The sequence below is a fragment of the Solanum dulcamara genome, chromosome 10, assembly GCF_947179165.1.
Source record: "Solanum dulcamara chromosome 10, daSolDulc1.2, whole genome shotgun sequence".
In the NCBI taxonomy this organism is placed as follows: domain Eukaryota; kingdom Viridiplantae; phylum Streptophyta; class Magnoliopsida; order Solanales; family Solanaceae; genus Solanum; species Solanum dulcamara.
The window spans coordinates 1198532-1220211 of NC_077246.1; the positions used below are offsets into that span (position 1 = coordinate 1198532).

General features: G+C 34.9%; 2 protein-coding genes across 3 annotated transcripts; one reads left to right on the top strand and one right to left on the bottom strand.

Annotated features, from left to right (window-relative positions):
- The first annotated feature begins 979 nt into the window (after positions 1 to 979).
- LOC129870744 (protein FIP1-like) lies at positions 980 to 12586 on the top strand. Its single transcript, XM_055945600.1, has 14 exons — positions 980 to 1222; positions 4442 to 4533; positions 4622 to 4726; positions 4874 to 4923; positions 5887 to 5953; positions 6860 to 6932; positions 8213 to 8268; positions 8634 to 8730; positions 10154 to 10238; positions 10563 to 10625; positions 11154 to 11213; positions 11417 to 11509; positions 12048 to 12110; positions 12201 to 12586. The coding sequence occupies exons 1-14, from the start codon at positions 1173 to 1175 to the stop codon at positions 12285 to 12287; spliced, it is 1041 nt and encodes a 346-aa protein (XP_055801575.1). The 5' UTR covers positions 980 to 1172; the 3' UTR covers positions 12288 to 12586.
- Positions 12587 to 13862: 1276 nt separating this feature from the next.
- Positions 13863 to 18451, bottom strand: LOC129871546 (mediator of RNA polymerase II transcription subunit 20a-like). Of its 2 annotated transcripts, none has more exons than XM_055946488.1 (5): positions 18247 to 18451; positions 18021 to 18163; positions 16663 to 16841; positions 14867 to 14956; positions 13863 to 14299 (listed from the first exon to the last, which is right to left on the bottom strand). In XM_055946488.1, the coding sequence occupies exons 1-5, from the start codon at positions 18258 to 18260 to the stop codon at positions 14057 to 14059; spliced, it is 669 nt and encodes a 222-aa protein (XP_055802463.1). In that variant the 5' UTR covers positions 18261 to 18451; the 3' UTR covers positions 13863 to 14056. The 2 variants fall into 2 exon arrangements, with proteins under 2 accessions (XP_055802463.1, XP_055802462.1); XM_055946487.1 differs by having other exon boundaries at positions 16663 to 16844.
- Positions 18452 to 21680: the final 3229 nt, after the last annotated feature.

Sequence of the window (21680 nt, forward strand, 5' to 3'; positions counted from 1 at the left end):
TACATCATGAAGATAGATAGACTATATTTAAAAAACCTTCGACTCACGGCTCAAGTGCATCAAATTTAAATTCAGATGAACTTGATTGCACCCGACACGAATTGCATCTAATTTTTCTTATTAAAAAGGTGAAACAAAAAAAATATAATAATAACTTGAAAATGTTGATAGGTGATTTTAATCCAAAACTTATTTATGTTCTGATCAATGCAGATGGATTCAGTAATCAGTAGGCACACTATCAATCATAATAATGTTATTCAATCTGATCTTTTTGTTTTTTTATTACCGTATGCTTAGTCATTGATTTAAAATTAAAATTTTATGAATTTAATTTTTTAGATTTCTAGCATGGAATTTGTTGTATTTTTAAAATTATAAATTCAAATCTACTAGTATTTATTATTATTCTAATGAATTATATATATAAATTTAATATATAAGATTTCTAGCATGTAACTCATATTTTGGACGTACATTTCATGTATTTTTCTATTTACTATTTCTGGTATATTTATAGTATGAGGTCCCCTGTTTTGCTATTTTTGATTCATTACACTTTCTCAAATTTGACATATTTAAAAGATTAAAAATACTTTTTCAATTTCTTTTTACTTGTCACAATTATTTTTTTTAGATTTAAATGATATGAATTTTAACTAAGATTTTAAGATGTATTTTTTCATCATATTGATATGAATTATTATTTTTTTATAGTATTTTTCATATAGTTTTTGAATATCTAAATTTTTATCTTAAAATATCAAATGAATATAATTTAATGTAGCTTTAAAAGTTAGTCAAATTGACTTTCAAAAAACACAATATGACAGTTAAAATAGAACAAAGAGAGTATAATTATCTATGTAATTTACGAGATATTACACATTAAGCAGGTTACCACCCGAAGGATACAAGTTGTGACAGATGTTGTGAGTTTTTATGGGAGTTCCAAACAAAAATTATAATTGTTTAACGGACCGACCATGAACCGGACCTGATTGAATTAGTAGTGTTGGACCGATTCGACCCGACCCGACCCCTTGACGCTCTCTTCTCCACCATTTTTGTCATTTTCAAAGGAATTGAGAATCTGCTAAATGATTTTTGAAGAAACTGTAAATATTGAAAAGGGCAAAAATTGTTCAAGCTAGACGAAGACGAAGAAGAAGATGTCTACGGAAATTTCTTTAATCTCAGCATTACCAGACGAAAGCAATCTGTAAGTGCTAAAAATTCTTTAATCTATTATACTGATTGTACTTGGAATTTCAAATATATCATAATTCTGTTAATTATCTGCTAAAAAAATGCTTAGTAATTTAGTAATTCATCTTTTTCTAGCGGAGCAAGCTGAAAAATCAGTAAAATACTTGTAATTTTTCGTTTTTGGGATCATATTCATTGTTATGAAATTAGGGATTTGAACTGGTTGAAAGGGGGACTGTACTTCCGTTGAGATAACCTTGATTTTGGGAAGTGAAAGGGCGGTTTTGTGATAGTTTTTCAAGGGGTGCCTGTTGTGTGTCAATTGGCCCTTAACAACATACCCAATAGACGGGGAGGACAGAGTGTACACAAACATTACCCCTATGCCGTGTTGATAGAGTAGATAGAGCAGTTGTTTCGAAACGACCCTCGGTTCACAAGTACAACCTTTGTAACGTCATGGTATACCCATGGATTGACCAGTTCTTATTTGGAAGGCTGCAATTTATTAACTGTTGCAGTTTTCTACTCCTACTAATAGTTTAGCACATTCTTTGTTGTTAATATGGGGTTCTAAAGCACAAGGAGATTTTACTCGTTGGTGTCAATTGGGGGATTTGTGGACTTTTGTTGCTCTCGATGGAGCTTTTGGCTCAAGTAACGCATAACAAGGGAGTTTTGAAAAGACAATACAGAGGTAGAACAAGGCATATCAAATAAGACATAACAAATAATAGAGAAAGTGTAATAGACCATACATAGTAGAATAATGTGATAAACAAACAGGGGAAACAACAGATAATAGCAATAATTGAAGAATAAGAAATTTCGAGACCTTCAATAGAATAGTCTCATACGTTTTCTAAGTTACACTTCCACACAAAAAATTATGTAGCTTCTGGCATATTAAGGAACCTATTTTTCATAGAACTCACATTGCCCAAAATCTCAAGACTATACTTTGTCTTAAATGGTAAGAAAATTCCTCTCTTTTCATCCCAAGTTGATTTGATTCAACATAGATGTTAGACAAATAGTTTTAAGTGCAATGACTACTTACTGACTGCAACATTACGGAGTAAACTCATATATACCTTCTTTTTTTCCAGAATAAGAAGAAGAGAAACACCACTACTCATCTATAGAAAACTCAATTTCTAATACAAAGCAACTTTTAATTGCAAGCATCACAATCATATAACTTCAGCCCACAAGTTCCCTGCCTATCAGATCCAAATTTTACCAAGAACTACAATTCCACTGGCATGTAACACAGTGTTGCAACACCAGAACTATTTTCATTGCCCAAAGCCTCAAAATCATGCAATGCTCTTCCAAAGTTCTTATTTTTTTGCTCCCAAGTTAATTCAAGAGATGATGGTTAAAAACACACTTGAACTGTCACTTTTTCGCATGTTTCACACCTCAACAATCGGTTGTTCCCTTTTTCTTTTCCTACCTGAACTATCACCATCTATTTATTAAAAGAGAAATAGCAAACGGGTTTTTATGTTGAATGGACATCTTCCTCCTAATAAGCTAGTCTTCTGGATTGCGCTGTCCTTTTCAGTCTATAACAATTGGTATCAAAACAGGTCAATTAATGCTTGAGACTAATACTCAAAGTGATGGCCTAATAGACCACTAAGAGTGGGTCTCAATCTAGAAGGGTGCTAGATTTGCCCAACTAGTAGAATGCCCGGAATGGTAGCCTAGATCCAAGTGTGGTGCCAGGAATGGTAGCCTAGATCCAAGTGTGGTGCCAGTTGTGACCAACTAAGTCTAATAAGGAAAAAAGGAATGAGATGCCGGTCGTGACCAACTGGGCAATAAGGGGGCCAAAGGTGCTGGCCTGGATTAAAAAAGTGGTGCCAGTCGTGACCAACAAAGTCGTTGGTCCTCAAGCAAGGACGATTATCGTGTGTCAGTTTTTCCTCATTGATTAAATAGAGAAATAGTAATGAATTAATAGGCTCAATGAGCTCTCCCACCTAATAGATAGTCTTTTGGGTTGCGTTCTCCAATTCGGACTATAACATTGTCCACAAGGGGTTCCTAATGGTTGAAGAGTTGAATAAACAACCTTGGGACCAAGGTTGGGATCCCTGCAGATGTGACACTTGGTAACTCCTCTGGTCTAATTAAGCCTTGATGGGTAGAGTTATCCAATACTTGTGTTGATAGGAGATAACATTTACCTAGTAAATTAATCAAGGTGTGCTCATGTTGATTCATAAGCAATTTGCGAAGGAGCTATTGTACTTCATGGTCAACTAATTAACAACAACATACCCAATGTGATTACACAAGTCGGGTCTGGGGAGTGTAGAGTGTATGCAACCTTACCCCTACTTCATGAAGGTAGAGAGAGTATTTTCGATAGATTATTTCGTGGTCAACTGACACAACATATTACTCCTTCCATCTCAATTTATGTGGTGGTGTTTGATAGGAACAAAATTTAAGGAAAAACTGAAGACTTTCAAAACTTATGGTTTGAAACCATACCCATTTGTGTGACTTTAAATCATCTCATCAACAACAACAACATACCCAGTGTAGTCCCACAAGTGGGATGACGGTAAATCATCTCATTAAGGGTAAAATGTGAAATTTAAAGTTAAATTGGTTATACATACAGAAAGTTGCCATTCTTTCAGGGACAAACTTAAAAGGAAAGTATATCACATAAATGAGAAGTATGCCACATTAAATGAGATAGAGGGACTTGGTGATTTCTATTTTCTTCCCATGTTAAATCCTCCAATACTAATTTGTTGGGATGTTGCCAACTAGGTATGTGCAACATTGGCTTGGAATGGAATGGTCTAAATAGAATACCATGGATACAGAGGACTCATATAGTCCATCCTGACTAATTTGGGGTTAAGGTATAGTTGATTGAATTTCTTCTATGAGCTCCTTCCAAATATTAATGATTTTCTTATAATTTTCTAAGTGATTATACTCTAATGATCTTTGAAGTTTGAAGCTAGACACTAAGAAGGCTGTAATTTGTGAGAGTATCCCTAAGGGATTGAATGAATTAAAGGAATGGAGGGGTGAACTAGGAAGGTATACAGGTTGCGTGTAAGTAAGTAGAGATGTCTCTTAGGAATCATAATGACTATTCAAGTTAAATGCTAAGACTAAACAATTGGTACTTCCCGTTTTGACTTAATACTTCAGCTTCTCTTTCTAATTACTAGTTATGCTGCTTGTTCAACTGTAGGTTCGTGGACGTACTGCATGAAGCACCTCTATCCGGTCATAGGAAGCCTACAAGCCTTATTGGAAGTATTTTCTACTGTTTCTTATTGGCAAGTATCAGTTCATGAATTCTTTGTGGCTGTGACAAAAATGCAAGTTTAGCCACCTCATAGGTGAACTAATTCTGACGAATTGTAGGCAGGCTTTGCTGTTTTGGCGGTGGGAGCTACATGGATATTTCACCCTATAAAAGGATTAGTGTTCCCACTTCTTTGCAGTTGTAATGTTGCCCTCCTTGTTGTCACAGGTGCGCTATGAAGTCACATTCTCTGGCTTCTTTCCTATGCTTTCAGCAAATCATAAGATTTATATCTCCCACATTTCATTGTATATTTCCAGCATCTGACTTCCCTCTGTAGCTCTATGCCTAAACAAAAGTGTTTGATATCTGTAGGCATTTTTCAGCAATATTTGGTCTATCAAGTTAAGAAAATACGGTTACAGGTCAGTATTTGTACTATATTTCATGATAAAAATATGTATTGAGCTCAACTAGCTTGGGATCAGGGTTTTGTTGTTGAAATGACCATTAATGATAAATATTATTCTTTCATTATATAGCTTGAGATGAAAGTTATTGGGTAAAAGAGGTTAAAAACAACACTGACTATAAATGAATATATGACCTCATTGATATAACTTTCATCCATACCTCGCCCTTCTCCTCTCCCTTCTCTTGTGACGCGTGCACAGAAGAAAACATGGAGTTGAAAATCTCTCATATATACTTAGTTATAAAAAAAAAAAGGAATCTCTCCTTGTATATAATCTTGGTATAAATCATCTGCTTGTGGGGTCTTTGGCATATTAATGATATCATGGTGCCGAAAAAATTATATTATTCAAGTGTTTCCTTAGTATGCACTCTGTGGGGTGTCCAAAGTGGTGGGTACCACCATACCAGTAAGCTGGAGAAACGGGATCACTATGGTGAAAGAACCTGATTAACAAACTGTATGGAAGTAAAGGTTTCTCGAATGAGGTATAGAGCATAATCTCACTGGAAGCAATTGTAGTAGGGCCTAAGACCTTGAAAATGGATCAAGGAAATCATGAAATGTAATTTTTAAGCAGAGGGAAGAGTTGAGTCGCATGTGGATTTCAAGCTTTTGTTATTTTTTTCCTTCTCCTTTCTATCCTGGGGGTACAAAGAAAGGTAAATTCAGTTAAGCAAGTTGGCAGCTTCTCTGCTCTACAATTCAGATACATACTCTGAGGGTTCCTGATATCTTTCTTTTGGTGATTGGGGGACTTTTGGTAGTATCACTTGGATGGGAAATAGATTTTTCTGATATATTTCAGCTATCAAGATAGATTATCTTCGTTTTAGTGTTCCTGTCATTCAAAGTCATGTTTGATGAACGACAATTTCTGAGATTTGCAATAATATGAACTTTAATTTTGTAGGGGTATTATATTTTCAGCCAGAAACTGAAGCATATTATTCGCCTACCATTTGCTACAATCGCGTATGGTATGCATTACCTGGTTCTCTAGTTTATGCGGCAGTCTTTTCTTTTACTATCCTTTTTCTCAATTAGTTTTGATCATCCCTACCGCAAATCTGTGGTCAAAACAAATCTTGCTATTAGTATTCAACTATTTTCCTTCTAACAGTGGTTCTGGGCCAGCTTGTGTGCACCTTAATTATTCCCCTCGGTACTTGCTACCTCTCACCAACACAAATGTTGGTTAACTTTGGCTACCTAGACTTAGGTAGATGGGAAGAAATCATATAGCATGCTAACTAATCTGCTATAAGTGAATTGCATCTCTGCTATTTTCTTACAGAACTACAATTATTTTCTATGTATGATCTGTTAATATACGTATGAGGATCTGGTCTTGGACCTTCTCAACCCCCCACTACAACCCCCATAGGGGAAAAGCGAAGCTGATAAATCTGATTGTTCGACTGAACTCGTTGGTTCCTCGTTGGTCGTAACCCGGTTCGAGAACCTTCTCTCATAGATTCCCTTCACCAAGTCGCTATTCCTCACTGCGGTATTTACTCTTGAAATACAGGTTAAGCCAACCAGTAGAAAGAAAGTGTAAGCAATGAATTCTATTCTTGTACCAGTCAACGATATCCCTTATTTTGACTTGAGAAGTAATTAATGAACTCTGAGCTTAAAAGATAATATTCATGAGATCAAAATGTGTGCAATGAAACAAGCTAAGACCATTATTTTTTTTCTTTTTAAAGAAAAGATGCACTATTGTAATTTCTTGTCAGATTCGTCTGTTATCTGAGTAATACTTCAGGAACAACTAACTAGTTTAATTCTAAGTTGCTTTCGTAATTGTTTAAAAAAATATTAAGAGTCATTTTTCTTTTGTTTCTTTTAAAATGGATCCATTTGAAACGCTTCAATTACAGGAACCGCTGCGATGCTGCTTGTCATGGTTTGGGACCCACATATTAGCATCCTCTCTATGTCTACACTACTCAGGTTTAAATTCCAAGAAATTGGCTTTTCTTAGTTCTGTGGAGCTCCTTGCATGAAGAGATGTTTATTTAGCAACTTTCAGTATTGCAATGGTCCCTGGCGACTTTTTCCTTCTTAATTTGAGGATAATTTCTGATGTATTATGCATTAGTAAATTATTCCTTTATCAAGGTGTTCTACGATACAGCTACCTTTTAGCAAAACATAAATGTTAAATCTAAGTTAACCTAGACACTTTTAGGCAAGGTAGCATTTTAAGTCAGAAAGTTGGTTTTGCGGATAAAAATAAAATATAACCCTTTTCAAAATCTTTAGGATTTCAAGTTTGGGTAGGTGAAGCAATTTGAAATGTGGAAGTATGATGGGGAATAATAACTTTATTTACTATCCATAGATAATTTATAGATGAGGAAAGTGAGACCTCAAGGAATTTTATATGGGACTTTCTTGGAGCTTTAGGTATTGCCCCCCAGGTTCTAACATGAAAAAGGTAAAGGAACTGAATCTCTCTAATTCTTATTTTAATTTGCTTTGTTTTGAAATAAGAATTAAAAAAGGAAACATCTTAACTATACAACCTGAAATTTTCAGTTACGATATTTCCCAGAAAACTTTCACAAATGTACAGTGTAATGAGGAAGACGGTAAAATATAAGTTGGTGCAGTTTTCACTTTAGTTTAGAGAGATCCACCTCAAGGACTGAAAGCAAATGAATGTGAATTTCTTTATAATAGAGACACATTTTCCAGACTTGCACAGATGAAGAGTGTAATGAGTCAGAGGGTAAAATCTAAACTGCTGCCGTTCTCGCTTTGGTTTAGAGATATCCACTTCAAGGACTGAAAACAGTTAAGGTGGATTTGATATATCAATATGTTCTGTCGAATCCACGAAAAATAGGACCAAAAATGTCAGATTTGTGGGGTGGGATTTTATCTCCATTTGTATTTGGTCAGTAAATGAATTTCGTGGATGTAGCACATGAACTTGATCTTAGTTCCCCCCAGAAAAGTCCATCTAATCCTTAAAGTTGTCATTCACAGTTGGAAGAAGAAAGAATTTGAAGGTTTCACTGGTTCAGGCTCAATGTAAAGGCTGCTTCTAGGCTTTACAATTTTCAAAATATTACGACCTCAAGGATGTATGTATGTGTGTGTGGTCGCATTTCTGTTCCTTAAGTGACATGCAGAATTGGAGGTTGCGGGGCTATAGCCGTGGCATTGAAGTTCATATATTTATTCTGTGTAATGTTTTCTAAAGTTTGCTTGCTTCATTATTGCAGGATTGTCATGTTGACGGAAGTAGTATGTGTTGGTTCTTTCATGACAGTCTATATTGGTGAGTAACCTCCTTTTTGGGTTGCTTTTAGTAAGAGTCAATTTCCTTGGTAAAATTTTATCGTTTTCAAACATCTTCACCGTCTAGAGAAGAGTCACGCAGAATTGCATGCTAGAGAGATGATGTTAAAACTTAAAGCCTCTTCATATTTGAGAAACGCAAATATTTTTTCTGGCTTTTAAGTCACTTATTCGAAATTCCAACCTGTTCTAGATTATTAGAAAGTACAAATGGGGGTTAGGTCTGCGTACACTCTACCCTCCCCAGACCCCACATGGTGGGACTATACTGGGTTTGTTGTTGTTGTTGTTGTTGTTGTTGTACAGATGCAAATTGAAGTCAATTAAACCTTTTACTCTCTGCAGGTTGTGTTCACCAGTACAATTCGTTGGATTCCCAGCCTGATGTTTTAAAGTCACTTTATTCTCCACTTCAACCATCAAGTTCTCTGGAAGGTTTGAGGTACCTCTCAGGTTTACATTCTGATTATGGAGAAACATTTTGTCCAATAATTTGGTGGCTATTACTTTACCTTTAAGGGCCTGCTTGGAAACTACTATCTAATTACACGACCGTGTAAAAACTAGTAATTACACAACATATAACTACACAATATTGTAATTACAAAATTACATGGCCGTGTAGAAACTAGTAATTGCACAACCTAGTAACTACACAATATAGTAATTACAATGTAATTACAGTATGATACTCAATGTCATGTAAATAAGTTTTAATGTGTGACTGTATAAGAAATATTAAAAATGAAAAAAAGAAAGAATTTGGAAAGTCATCTGGTAAGTGGTAATTAATTACTTCGAATTCTTTGCTCCCCTTGAGAATTGGGAAGTGTAATTACTCCCCTCAACACTTGATCTGTAGGTGTTGAGTCTTTTGGTTGGATATAAAATACAAGTTACCCTTTACTAAAAAAGAAGTAGTTACTCCCCTCAATTACACCCAATTCCATGCTGACCTGTAATTACTTGTCCAGTCGTTAAAAGGATTACACCCAATTACGCCCAAATTCAATTACAAGGTGGCCATGCAATTAGGCCCTAAATTTGTACAGGTTAATGGAGGGCTCTTCCATGATCCTATTTACAACAAGGTGCTATGTGGGTGTAATTTCTGTGCATTATTTTAATTAAAAAATGACTTCAGCACAGTTCTCTTTTTGAGTCTGTAAATGAATCAAAAAATTATGCTCCACTATACTTGACAATGAAACAAAAGCTGCAATGTATTTGGCAAGTCAAATTACTCTCCTACTCCCTATATAGATAACTCTGCCGAGCTTTACTAGGTTTTGTTAATTGCAGATTGTTAGAGGTGTGTAGTTGAAATCTGGGGAAGTGGACAATTTTGTTAAATGTGATATCGAAGCTATAAGAATATAAAGAAGTATTTATTTTTTGGCAAGTGTAAATCTTGCTGGTGGGGATATTTGCATTAGAGGAAGGGGTAATATGAGTTGGAACGACCAAAGAGTTGGGTCAAACAAATTGGGATTGACATTGTCATCTTTGTTTGAGTTGATGATCGTTGAGATGTAGTTAGTGCTAGTAAGTGCTTTTGCGACATGATATCTTATTTGATCTCTGATATGGTCAAGCATTTGGTAGTTGTAGAAGTGGGAGGCCTTAAGAGGAATAACTGATGCTAAAATAATAAATCCCAAGTATTTTTTTGTCTTTCCGAAACCAATCATTATATGTGACAGGGATTTGTACTTTTATCATGTCATTGCGACTCTATCTTTATGGCCCTTGGATAGGACTTTTGAGAAGAGATGGAAGAAAGCTTCAGTGCTTCTAGATATTTTTTCACCACTGCTTTTAGATGATAAAAATGATAATTTTGCTAAGAGCCTTTTGTTGTACAGGTACCAGGATGGCGGTCGACTATCAGATCAGCAGATGGCGTTGTTGCAATATCAGCAAGAAAATATACACTTTTTGGGTGAGGAGGTATGCGGTTATTAAAAACTCCGAGATCTTACTGGCAATATGCTTCTCAAACTTTTTGGGGGTTGGGAAGGATGTAGAAACTGGACTTTGGGCTGCTATATATTAGTTGGTAAATCAAGTAGTAGTTAATAACACATAGAAGTATATTTATTAGTATAAGATAACCTGCTATTCTTGGAAAGAAAGTACACGTCTAGGTATTTATAGGTCTTGTCACTTTAGGATGTATATATCTCTTATGACCAAATGGATTTTTATACTGATTGTTTCTTATGGAACTTTTTCTTTCTTTCCTTTGAGTTAATTTAATCCTTTTTCTTCTAGATTCTTAGACTGCAAGAAACCTTAAGCAAATACGAAAGGTCTAATGATGGGAGCGCACCTCAGGTATGTGTTTTTGCTGTTCAAAACTGTGTTGCTGTTTCTGTATTATCTAGGAAAGAAACAAAATGTACTTGTTGGGCTGCATGGAAAGTTAATTATATTTAAGCTATAAGAATAAAATCGAGGGAAAAAAGAACTCGAGAAACACAAACTAATAAGATCTTAGTGTGAAGGTTCCATATGCTTAAGGTGATCACCCAGCTTTTCTGTCTATTAGTAGGGGCATTAAAGCTTGGCCCTATCATTTTGATCGCTCATGTAAATGTGTTTTGACGAACTGAGTAACTGAAATGGAAAAATAAAAAAAAATAGAAATATCATAGATGCTGAGAGCAATATTGCATACACTAGCACTCACATCTTTTATGATTCTCTCGAGAATATTTTTTTTCTGAAAGAAAAATTGGTAACTGTATAATATGGGAGGACTGCTGAAAATGAGATTAGCCATCTTCAATAGTCATCAATCACTAGAATTTGGGATTAAGTTTTGAAAGTGATGAAGTTAACAACTTGTCTTGGTTCTTCCAGGTAGATCTTGCTCACTTGTTGGCAACTCGAGATCAAGAGTTACGCACACTCAAAGCTGAGGTAATATGTGGCATGTGTTTTTGTCCTTTTTCATTTCCAACAGACCTATGGTTCTGAATAGCACACGTGCAATTGCATGTCTGTTTTGTGGTGGGAAGTTGTTTTTTATTAGGAATGTAATTTCTTTTCTCACTTCAAACTGGAAGTTTAGTGCATCTTGTTTTATACTTTTACCTCTTATACTAAATACTTGTGGGTTTCAGATGAATCAATTGCAATCTGAGCTGAGGCTTGCTCGATCTATTATAGAGGAGAAGGATGCCGAGATTCAGCGTATTCGCAATGTAAACAATCAGGTGTGTTGAATGCTTTAAAAGTAGAGTAACATTTTTGGGTTATGAAAGAAGTAATATATCTGTGTAGTTATAGCTGGGTTTAATTTTCTTCTGCGAATGGTCACTTATGTTGATTCGGACTTGCTTGCATCTTTAAATCTTCTTTCGTTAAGCAATTGGGACTTATTTGCTATTAATAATGAACTTATTATAAAATAACATTGTAGTATTAGCTTTTCACGCAGTCATTTATTGGCCTAATAAAAGTGGACCATTTTGAAAGAATTTAGCGCATTCTTTTTTAATTTCTTGGGTCTCTTTGCTTCGTCTGTTAATTAGTTTGTTGTTTCTCAACTGTCATAGCAAGTTATATCTAAATTGTTTAATGTGGTCTGCTACACAAGTCTTATACAACAACAACCTTGTCGATCACAACTGGGTTTATTCTATCTTCATTGTCTGTTAGTATTTAGGCTTTCGCAGTCTCACTTGATCATTCCTCTTCTTTTTTTACCGAAGAAGGGTGCATGACATCTCTCCCCCTCTCTCTCTGAAACAGTATGTAGAAGAAAACGAGAGACTCAGAGCTATTCTGGGAGAATGGAGCAGCCGAACAGCTAAGGTAATACTTCATTATTTGTGGTACATTGCTATAACATTGTCGTTTACTTTACGTCTATTACACCAAATGTTTTTCTTGGCTGGATAAAAGCTCGAACGTGCTTTGGAGCTGGAAAGGATATCAAACTTGGAACTGCAGAAAAAAATAACCACACTGAAGACTCAAACGCGTGAATAGTTCAACCCGACTAACCACTGGGTTAGCAAGTAGTTACTTTTTTAGCAGTTAGATCTTTTGCTGCGTATAATTGACCCTTGTGGTCCAGTCCTTCCATGGACCGCGTGCATAGAGCTTTAGTGTACCACACTGTCCTTTTTTAGATCTTTTGCAATACCATTTTTGGAAGACCTAATTGTCCTATCTGCACATGTACAGATTAAGCTCAAACAATAGTTTGCTTGATGTACCATCTTTCAGACTTTCAGCTTTGTATAGTTTTTGACACTACTATTTATCTCATATCTTTTCTTCCTATACTGGGTTTTCTTTTGGATGAAACCTAAGTAATTGCTTTCACTGCAAAGTAGTCGTTTTATTGCCATAGCCAAAACTTAGAATGATGTTTTCCCAAAGACAAGGTCTCCATCATTGGATGACATTGAAAGATCAAAGGTGGATTCAAGATTTGAAATATATGATTCTAGACACAGGTAGGCAAAGTTTTTAACATTTGGCATGTACAAATATAGACGCTCAAATTTGGTTGCAGTTGGCCACTTCAACTTTAAAAGTGCATATCTGGACATCTCAACTTGGTCTCAATTGACAACCAAACACTCTAGCTCATTTCCATTGTGTCTAGTGGACACTCGCCGTTTACGTGGCACATAAATTTTGGAGATGTTTAAATGATCATTTTGTAAGTTGGGAGTGTTCAATACTTCAATTGACATAATGGAGACGAGTTGAGGTGTTTAGATATGCATATCAAAGTTGGAGTGTTTACTTGTCAGCTAAGGCTAAATTTGAGTATGTTTATGTATTATGCTTTCTTATTATTGTTACTATATTTGTCCAACAGTCTAAAATTTGAACTCATTAAAGTAGCACACTGGGCATCCTCTCTTAGGCACATATTCTTAAAATCAAACTGAATACATGCTCAATGACAGAGTAATCAACTTTCTTTGGGGTAAAAAAAAAGGTGAAATAAGAGCAGAGTTTGTCATTAGAACAAGAAAAATAGCTCATTGCTGGGCCAGTAAGCCTCAATGTCATTGGTACTTAGTGATTTAAGACTCATTTTTCTCATTCATACACTCTTCAAACTCACTTTAATGCAACAACGATCGAAAAAATGAAGGAAAAAAAATCCGATATACCCCTCAAGTTTAATTTTTTATTACTTTAATGGTGATGGAATTTAAACTATTCAAGTTTAATAAATGATCTAATGCTTTAGTTTCCTATAGTAATCAACATATATAATATACTTCCTTTTTGAGCAGAAGAATAATTGAAGAAGAAAGCTTTACTCTCCAATGCTTCAATACTTGCCTATATGGGCTTAAAAGTCCATGAAGTTCTTCAGACAAAAGCTAGCATTTCCCTTACATATCACACAGTCGAAGGAAAAGAAAGTACACTGATCTGAAACCATAGTAGCTCTAAGATTGCTCTGTATTGAGATTCTGGTTTGAGTTGTAAGTATACAAGTACTATATACCGACATCACGTTTTACCTGCATATTCCGAATTTGTTCCTGAACAGAAAGAGTACAACATAATTTAAAGAAAGCACACTCCTGGATATCAATAATCTCTATGTTGCTTGAGGCAAAGGTTAAAATCCACGAAACACTTTAGTTTCTTGCTATTTAGATCTGTCTTTAACGTTGGTTTTCTACATAAGGCAGCAGTAGCAGCATCATAATGACCTGGTTTTCAAAACACTTCAGGTACCAATGCCAAAATATTATATTGCCAACAGAACATTATGCTACATTCTAACTTCTCATTGGTTGTGACGATTGAGCTGTTGCTATCATTTGAGCCATGATGCTAGCATACTGTACAGCTGTGTGCTGTGAAGTGTATTGATCAGAGAGGCCATACTCTGAAAAATTTGGTTCAACGTGCACAAAATGACCTGGTAATGATCTTTTTCCAAGAGCTTCCTGCCATATGTCGAAGAATTCACCCATAATCTGGTGCGATGTCTCCCATGAGGAAATCGGAAGATACTCCATCTACAAATGAAACAAACATTGAGGCCAGCATGCTCATAACAAAAACTGCTTAAAATTTGTGGAGTACCATTGCAATACAATGACAAGGTGGAGAAACACACTGGAAAGTTAAGAACTAGGCAACATGAGTCCATCAAACAGTGTATACTGATGAGATAATCATTGTCTCCATCAGCAGGGGTATAATTTGACTATTTTTAGACTAGCCATCGATCTATAGCAACTCTCCTTATTCAAAGTTGGGGTCAGCCGTCAGCGGGACAACAAGATAGTTCCCACACAGTCTCACATGTGATACCTAAAGCACGCTGCCCCTAGACACACCAGCAACGATTGACTTGATTCTTATCCATTTCATTGTACCTTCATTTTTTCCATCTTTTAGCATTAAGAAAAGAACACAAGTAGTAATTACTTTTCAAGGTAAAGCTCAATGAATGAATTCCTCTCCAGGAAGAATTAAAAGCATAATAGATCAGAGAAATCCTACATAGTTATGTTCCAAAAAAAGGCTTAACTATATAATAAACATTCAACTGAGAAGAAATATCTAAAAGTATTTCATACCTCCATAACTATTCCCCTCAAGTTCTCAGAGTGTATTGTAACAACTTTTCCCACTCGCAGCTGGAAGTCACCAAGTTGATACTGAAACCCCTATATAAGTCAAATACACTAATGAGTATTATGAAGTAAGGCTAATTAAAGCCTTTTTTTAAAATTCTGAAGGATAAACCAAAGCAAGGCAAGCAATAACAAGTATGAAAAAAATATCTTCTAAGAATCACCATAAAGAACATGCAACCTTTGCCAGCAACATATAGTGCATTTGGTATTGCCAGGAACAAGCTTGACCAGTTCAAATGAATGAGTCCTGTTTGAAAAAGCATAGTTGGCCAATGGCCAACCAACTGGATGACACAACTCTATAAGAATTGAGACTTTATTTTATGACTGCTATATGATTTTAGGAAATAGCATGTAGCCTGTCAAACAATCATCATCTTGAAGTTCTTCAATCTTCACTTCTTTTTATAAGGTAAATATTATATAAAAGTGGGGAAGTTCTTCTATGGGAAGGAAAGACCTCTAAACACAAGATTTACCTGGTGAAATGGACTAAATTACACTTCCAAAAGCACTTGAAGGAATGGGGGTCAAAGACTTAGCCTTACATAACAAAAGCATGTTGATGAAATGGCATTGAAGTTTTAATCAAGATGATGCTGGCTTATGGAAAGATATTATTATTGCAAAATATGGAAGATTCAGCCACTGGTGCACTAAAGCTATTAGCACACCTCATGGCACAGGATTATGGAAGAGCATTCACAATCTTTGGGGAGCCTTCTCATTGATGTCCATTTTCAGATTGGTGATGGGGCAAACATAAGAGTTTTGGACTGAAAATGGGCAGGGGGCACAATACTGAAGGATGCTTTTCCAAATCTCTTTCTCATAGCAAGGAAACCAGACTCTTATGTTGCACAAAACGGAGAAGGCAATACATGGATCCCAACTCTTAAAAGGAACCTGCAGGATTACTGTGAAATGCCGAAACTACTGGAAAGATGCACTGCCAACTCTCAACAGAAGGACAAAATGAAATGGGGAAGCTCTAAGAGTGGAATGTACTCTGTCAAGGCTGGTTATGCTGATATGTGCTCAAACATGTTGATTGATTTATGGCCCAGGAAACTAGTTTGGAAAACAAAACTTCCTCCTAAAGTGTGCTGCTTCAGTTGGTTGGTCTTAAAGGACGCTTGCCTCACGCAAGACAACCTATCTAGAAGGGGTCTGCAGTTGGACAAGAAGTGCTTCATATGTCACTCAACCTCAGAATCCATAAACCACCTTTTTCTCCACTTTCCAGTGGCTTCAGATATCTGGCACATATTCTTTAATATTTTTGGATTACACTGGCCTATGCCCTTCTCTGTCAGAGATGCCTATGTGAGCTGGAGTTCAAAGAAAGTTGACAGTACCATCAGGAAAATCTGGAATATGGTACCTGCTAGCATTTTTTGGTGTATTTCGATCGAAAGGAACAGCGGATGTTTTGATAAGGTTTCGACTTCAACAGAGGCTAGATGTCTTTCTGGATTTCCTTAGTTCTCTAGTTTTGTAGCACTTTTTTCTTTGTTTTTTGTCAGCTCTATAGTTTTGTAGCACTCAATTGTAAATGCGCTGTCAAACTCACATCTTTTGTATTCCTTTGCCTCACTTCATAAAAAAAAATAGTTCTTCAATTTTTACAAAGCATTGAAGCACAATACATGCGGATGACATCACTCATAACAAAGCCAAGGTTGTAGATGATGCTACATAAATTAATCATCTTTCAGCAGTAAGAATATACAAACCTCAAAGTTAAGTGCAACCCTCGTTTTGTAAGACTGCAACTTCTCCATTATCGTCTGAATTGATGAATCTGCTTCCATGATCAATCGTTGCCCTCTAATTACCATGTAATACTTGTTTGGTTGTTCTTGAAGCGAAATCCCCAAAAAATCTCGGGGAAACTCCAACGCATTAGCTTGTTCTACTAATAGAAAAAATAATAATCCCAAAATCAAATCTCCTATTAAGGTGCAAAAAGTACTCACAAAAATGACATGCAAAGTTGCTCTCTGGTAAGAGGGCAATGCATGATGCATGAGATGTATGCCACCAGTTTGAAAATGATAGTAGAGGAGCAGGCCCATCGAGAGATTTCTCGATTATAAGAAAATGACATGTGAGGTTGAAGCAGGTTCACGTGTGCACAATATATACTATTAAGCCTAACTAGCTTGTAAATGAATATCTTAAACTTATTATTAACATATACATCAATGTATGTGTTCATCAGTTATATAGCCTAGAAAGATCAGGGTTTTTCTCCCAAAAGCCAAAGGACAAGACACCTTTTTTAGCCTCACTAGAGGCTGCTCAACTCAATGGGAGTCCTAACTTTCTTTTTAAATGTTTACCCAGTAAAATCTTCACATCCTTGCCCTAGCTCTTCATTTTTAGTTATATTTTACCCTGTAAATGTTCAAATCCACCCCCACCCCCCACGCATATCCCCTTTTCCACTGTGACATTACCACTCTTCCGAAAGGCTGCCACACAAAAGAGGTTCAATCAATCAATTAACTATACAAGATTGATATCATCGGATATACGAATCCTCCTCAACCATTTTGCTCTATTCTTCACTCAAATCATTCCATTATTACTTCTCTTATAAATAATCTACCTTACAGACGTCAATAAAGTGGGTTGAAAACCATGAGGCTTCAAGTTCAAATCCAGAAGAGACAAAAACACTAAGTGATTTCTTCCTATCTATCTTAGCCTTCATGACAGAGTTATCTGATACCTCTTGTTGATGGGAGGTGGTAGTATCCCGTGGAACTAATCGGGTTGCGGGAAAGCTAGCTCCGATACCACGGTTATAAAAAAAATAAAAATTACCTTACAAAAGAGTAAACCTTCTAAAAAACCCAATCTTTTTAACAACAACAACCACCACATACCCAGTGCAATCCCACCAAGTGGGGTTTGGTGAGGGGAGGGTAAAGTGTAGTCAGAACTTACTACTACCTCGAGAACCTCGGCTCAAGTGCATCCCAAGTACAAAGAGGAAGAAAACAGTGTAGAAAAAAATCCAATCTTTTTAACAAATTCAAAAATAAAAATAAAAATTGCAAAGATGGTTTATTCAGTAATGAAATACCTCTAAGCATGGGTTTATAGAAGCTAAGAGTATCTTTCCACCTTCCTTCTTTAACCCCATTAATACTCTCAACACATTGAGATACTTCTGTCAGTATTTGATTATTGACTGTTGTCCCTGCATTTGGCTGCCAGTGCAAAACCCTAGAAACACACAAATTACTTGATTAACACACACCAAAATCTACAAATAATTTTATCTTTCTAGTGAAATTCAAAATTGTTACCATTTGATTGGCATACTGTTGATTTTCCAGAACCAGTTCCCTTACTCCTCTCACCGGAAAATTCGCTGGAGAAAATTACACCCAAAATCCCTTTTCTCTTACCGGAAAATTCGCCGGAGAAACTTACGCCCCCCAAAATCCCTTCAGCTCTCCTTGGCAGAAAGAACTAAGGTGATCTTTAAAAATACATATGAAAAAAAAGGAAAAAGGAAAATAATATAACATTATTAAAGGTACTTACTAAAATAAATAAATAAATAAATAAATAAAGGAAAAAAGAACACTTGTACCAAAAAAAAAAAACTACCCTTAAATGTCTCATTACCTTGTACCTCTTTTTATTTAATTCGCACGCCCTTTTTTCTTGTATGATATTATCACAATATATCACAGATGGTATTAAAGAATAATTAAGCAGTATGTTTATTAAAGGATTGTTTCTTCCTCCTTGATACCATCAAAGTATAATATACTTTAGTGGTATCAAAGAGTAACTGAAGAGTGTTTTTAATGAGGTTTGTTTTAGTCCTTCGATGAGATTACTCAATCATCCATGATACCATTATGGTATATCTACATACTGTTATGGTATCATTGATGTATGTTTCAATTCTTCGATATTTTAATTTTAAAATAGTTAAAAAAAAAGAGTCATAATTTAGATACAATTTTTTAAAATTTACAAAAAGAGAAAAAAAAAATTATAAAAATATATTTTCTACTAATTTAGATTTTAATAAATAAGATTGTGACTTCCATAATTTTCACTTAATTGTTTCTTATTTATTTCTTAAAAAAAGAGTCAAATCCTATATGATACCGATATAGTATCAATATACCGACAGAGTATCACATAGGATTAAGCTCAATCCTATATGATACAAATATGATATCAATATACCAACGGAGTATCACAGAGAATTAATTCATAGTTGTGATGCTGATGTCATGCTGATGTCATGCTCGAAATAAGAAAAAAGAAAGTGGGTAGGCGCGTAAAAAGTTTGGGTCATGGGTCCATTAAGGGTAAATAGTTTGAGTTGGGTCTAATTTGAATAAATAATTTCTCTAATGAGTCTAATTTATATAGTTTTCCCATAAATAAATGTCGTTCTTTTTTTGGGGGTATCCTTATTTATGACGTAATTTTGAGATTTTTTTTCTTTCGACATAATTATCTTACTGAAATCAAACTAGTCTCGCTCGACATAAGTTCTATAAGAACTAAGTTATGCTTTTTACCTGGCATAATTTGTTTGTTCTAAATTGAAATTTTGCCTTGATCCACATAAGTTTTGTAGGAATTAATCGGCATAACTTATTATGCTTTTTAAGACATAACTTATATTATATTTATGATACAAAAATATAAACTTACGTCGAATAAAAATAATTTATTATTTTGATGTCAGGAATATTTTGCACTGATTGCTCTTATTTTGGAGTGGTCTTTTAACTTGTGCACTCAATCTGATGGTCTCATCTCTATTATTGCTACTAGTATATTAAGTCCAACAATCTAACAATTGAATTCAAAAAAATTACAAATTGAGTAGTAATGGAATCAGAATTTTCGCTTTGAAGAAACAAAATATTAAAAACAAATAAGCACAGGAATTAGGACTTAGGAGAATACTAGTAAAAATCGAAAGCTCCTATTTTTAAAATTGAATTACCGTTTTACTCTTCCACTAAATAAAAATTTGATTAATTATTTAGTTAAATACTAATGTTAATTACATTATGACATAAGTTGAAGTCCAATAGCTCAACTTGTATATTTTTAATTTGTATATTAAATGGAATGCCAAAAAATGGAACGTATGTTAATTAATTTTATTGTGCCGTTCAAGAATCACGTTAATCAATTTCTATCATGATTTGATATTGTTTGTATGGGATACATGGTTGTGACTTCTAATCATGATGCTATTTAATATATGTATCAGTTTATTTTTATTTTTTCATGTATGATAGTTAATTTTAGGAAATAAGTATTTTTATTATTGTAAGTATTTATCTTTCAAATTAAAATATGTTATAAAATACACTAATTTAACAAAATAAGGAGGAGAGAGTAATAGAAAAGAAAGAAAATTGAGAGATGTATTCGTCTGTATGTTACACCTATTTTACATTGCAAAGTAAGCAATTTATAGATGAAAGAATGATGGACACAAGTGGGCAACTTGCCCACTTACAAGGTAAAGTAATTAAGTGGACAATCATCCCACTTGTTCTTTAACACTCCCCCTTAGATGTCCACGTGAAATGTGTCTCGTTAAAACCTTATCAGAGAAAACCCAGTGGAAAAAAGCCTAATGAAAGAAAAAGAGTACACACATCTGGTAATACGTCATGAGTGCCGCCTCATTAAAAATCTTACCAGAAAAACCCAGTGGGATAAAATCTTGGCTAAGGAAAAAAGAGTGCAGCGCGTATTTTACTCCGCTAATGAAAACATCACTTAATATCTCGAAGATGGCACATTCCAATTTTGTATCTCAATTTCTCAAAGGTTGAAGTTGGGAATGTCTTGGTGAACATGTCTGCTAAATTATCACTTGAACGAACTTGTTGAACATCTATTTTACCTTTCTTTTGAAGATCATGAGTAAAAAAGAATTTTGGTGAAATATGTTTTGTTCTACCTACTTTGATGTATCCTCCATTCAGTTGAGCTATACTTGCAACATTGTCTTCGTACAATATTGTTGAAACATTTTTTGTCAAAGAAAGGCCACATGTTTCTTGAATATGTTGAGTTATTGATCTTAACCAAACACATTCTCGACTTGCTTCATGGATGGCTATTATATCTGCATGATTTGAGGAAGTGACAATCATAGTTTGCTTTGTTGAACGTCATAATATAGTTGTATCACTACATGTAAATAAATAGTCTGTCTGCGATCGACCTTTATGGGGATCAGACAAATATTCCGCATCTGCGTAACCAATCAATTGTGACGTGAATTCATTTGATTAAATAATCCCATAACAATGGTCCCTCGGAGGTATCTGAATATATGCTTAATTCCATTCCAGTGTCTTCGCGTTGGGGAAGAACTAAATCTTGCTAACAAGTTTACTGAGAAAGCTATATCTGATCTAGAATTATTGGCAAGATACATTAATGCACCAATTGCACTAAGGTATGGTATTTCAGCACCAACAAGCTCTTCATTATTCTCATGAGGTCGAAATGGATTTTTATTAATATCAAGAGATCTCACAACCATTGAGGTACTCAATGGATGTGCTTTATCCATATAAAACCTCTTTAAAATATTTTTAATATATGTTGATTGATGGACAAATATCCCATTTGCAAAATGTTCAATTTGTAGACTAAGATAAAATTTTGTTTTTTCAAGGTCTTTCATTTTAAACTCCATTTTCAGATATTTTACTGCCTTTGAAAATTCTTCCGG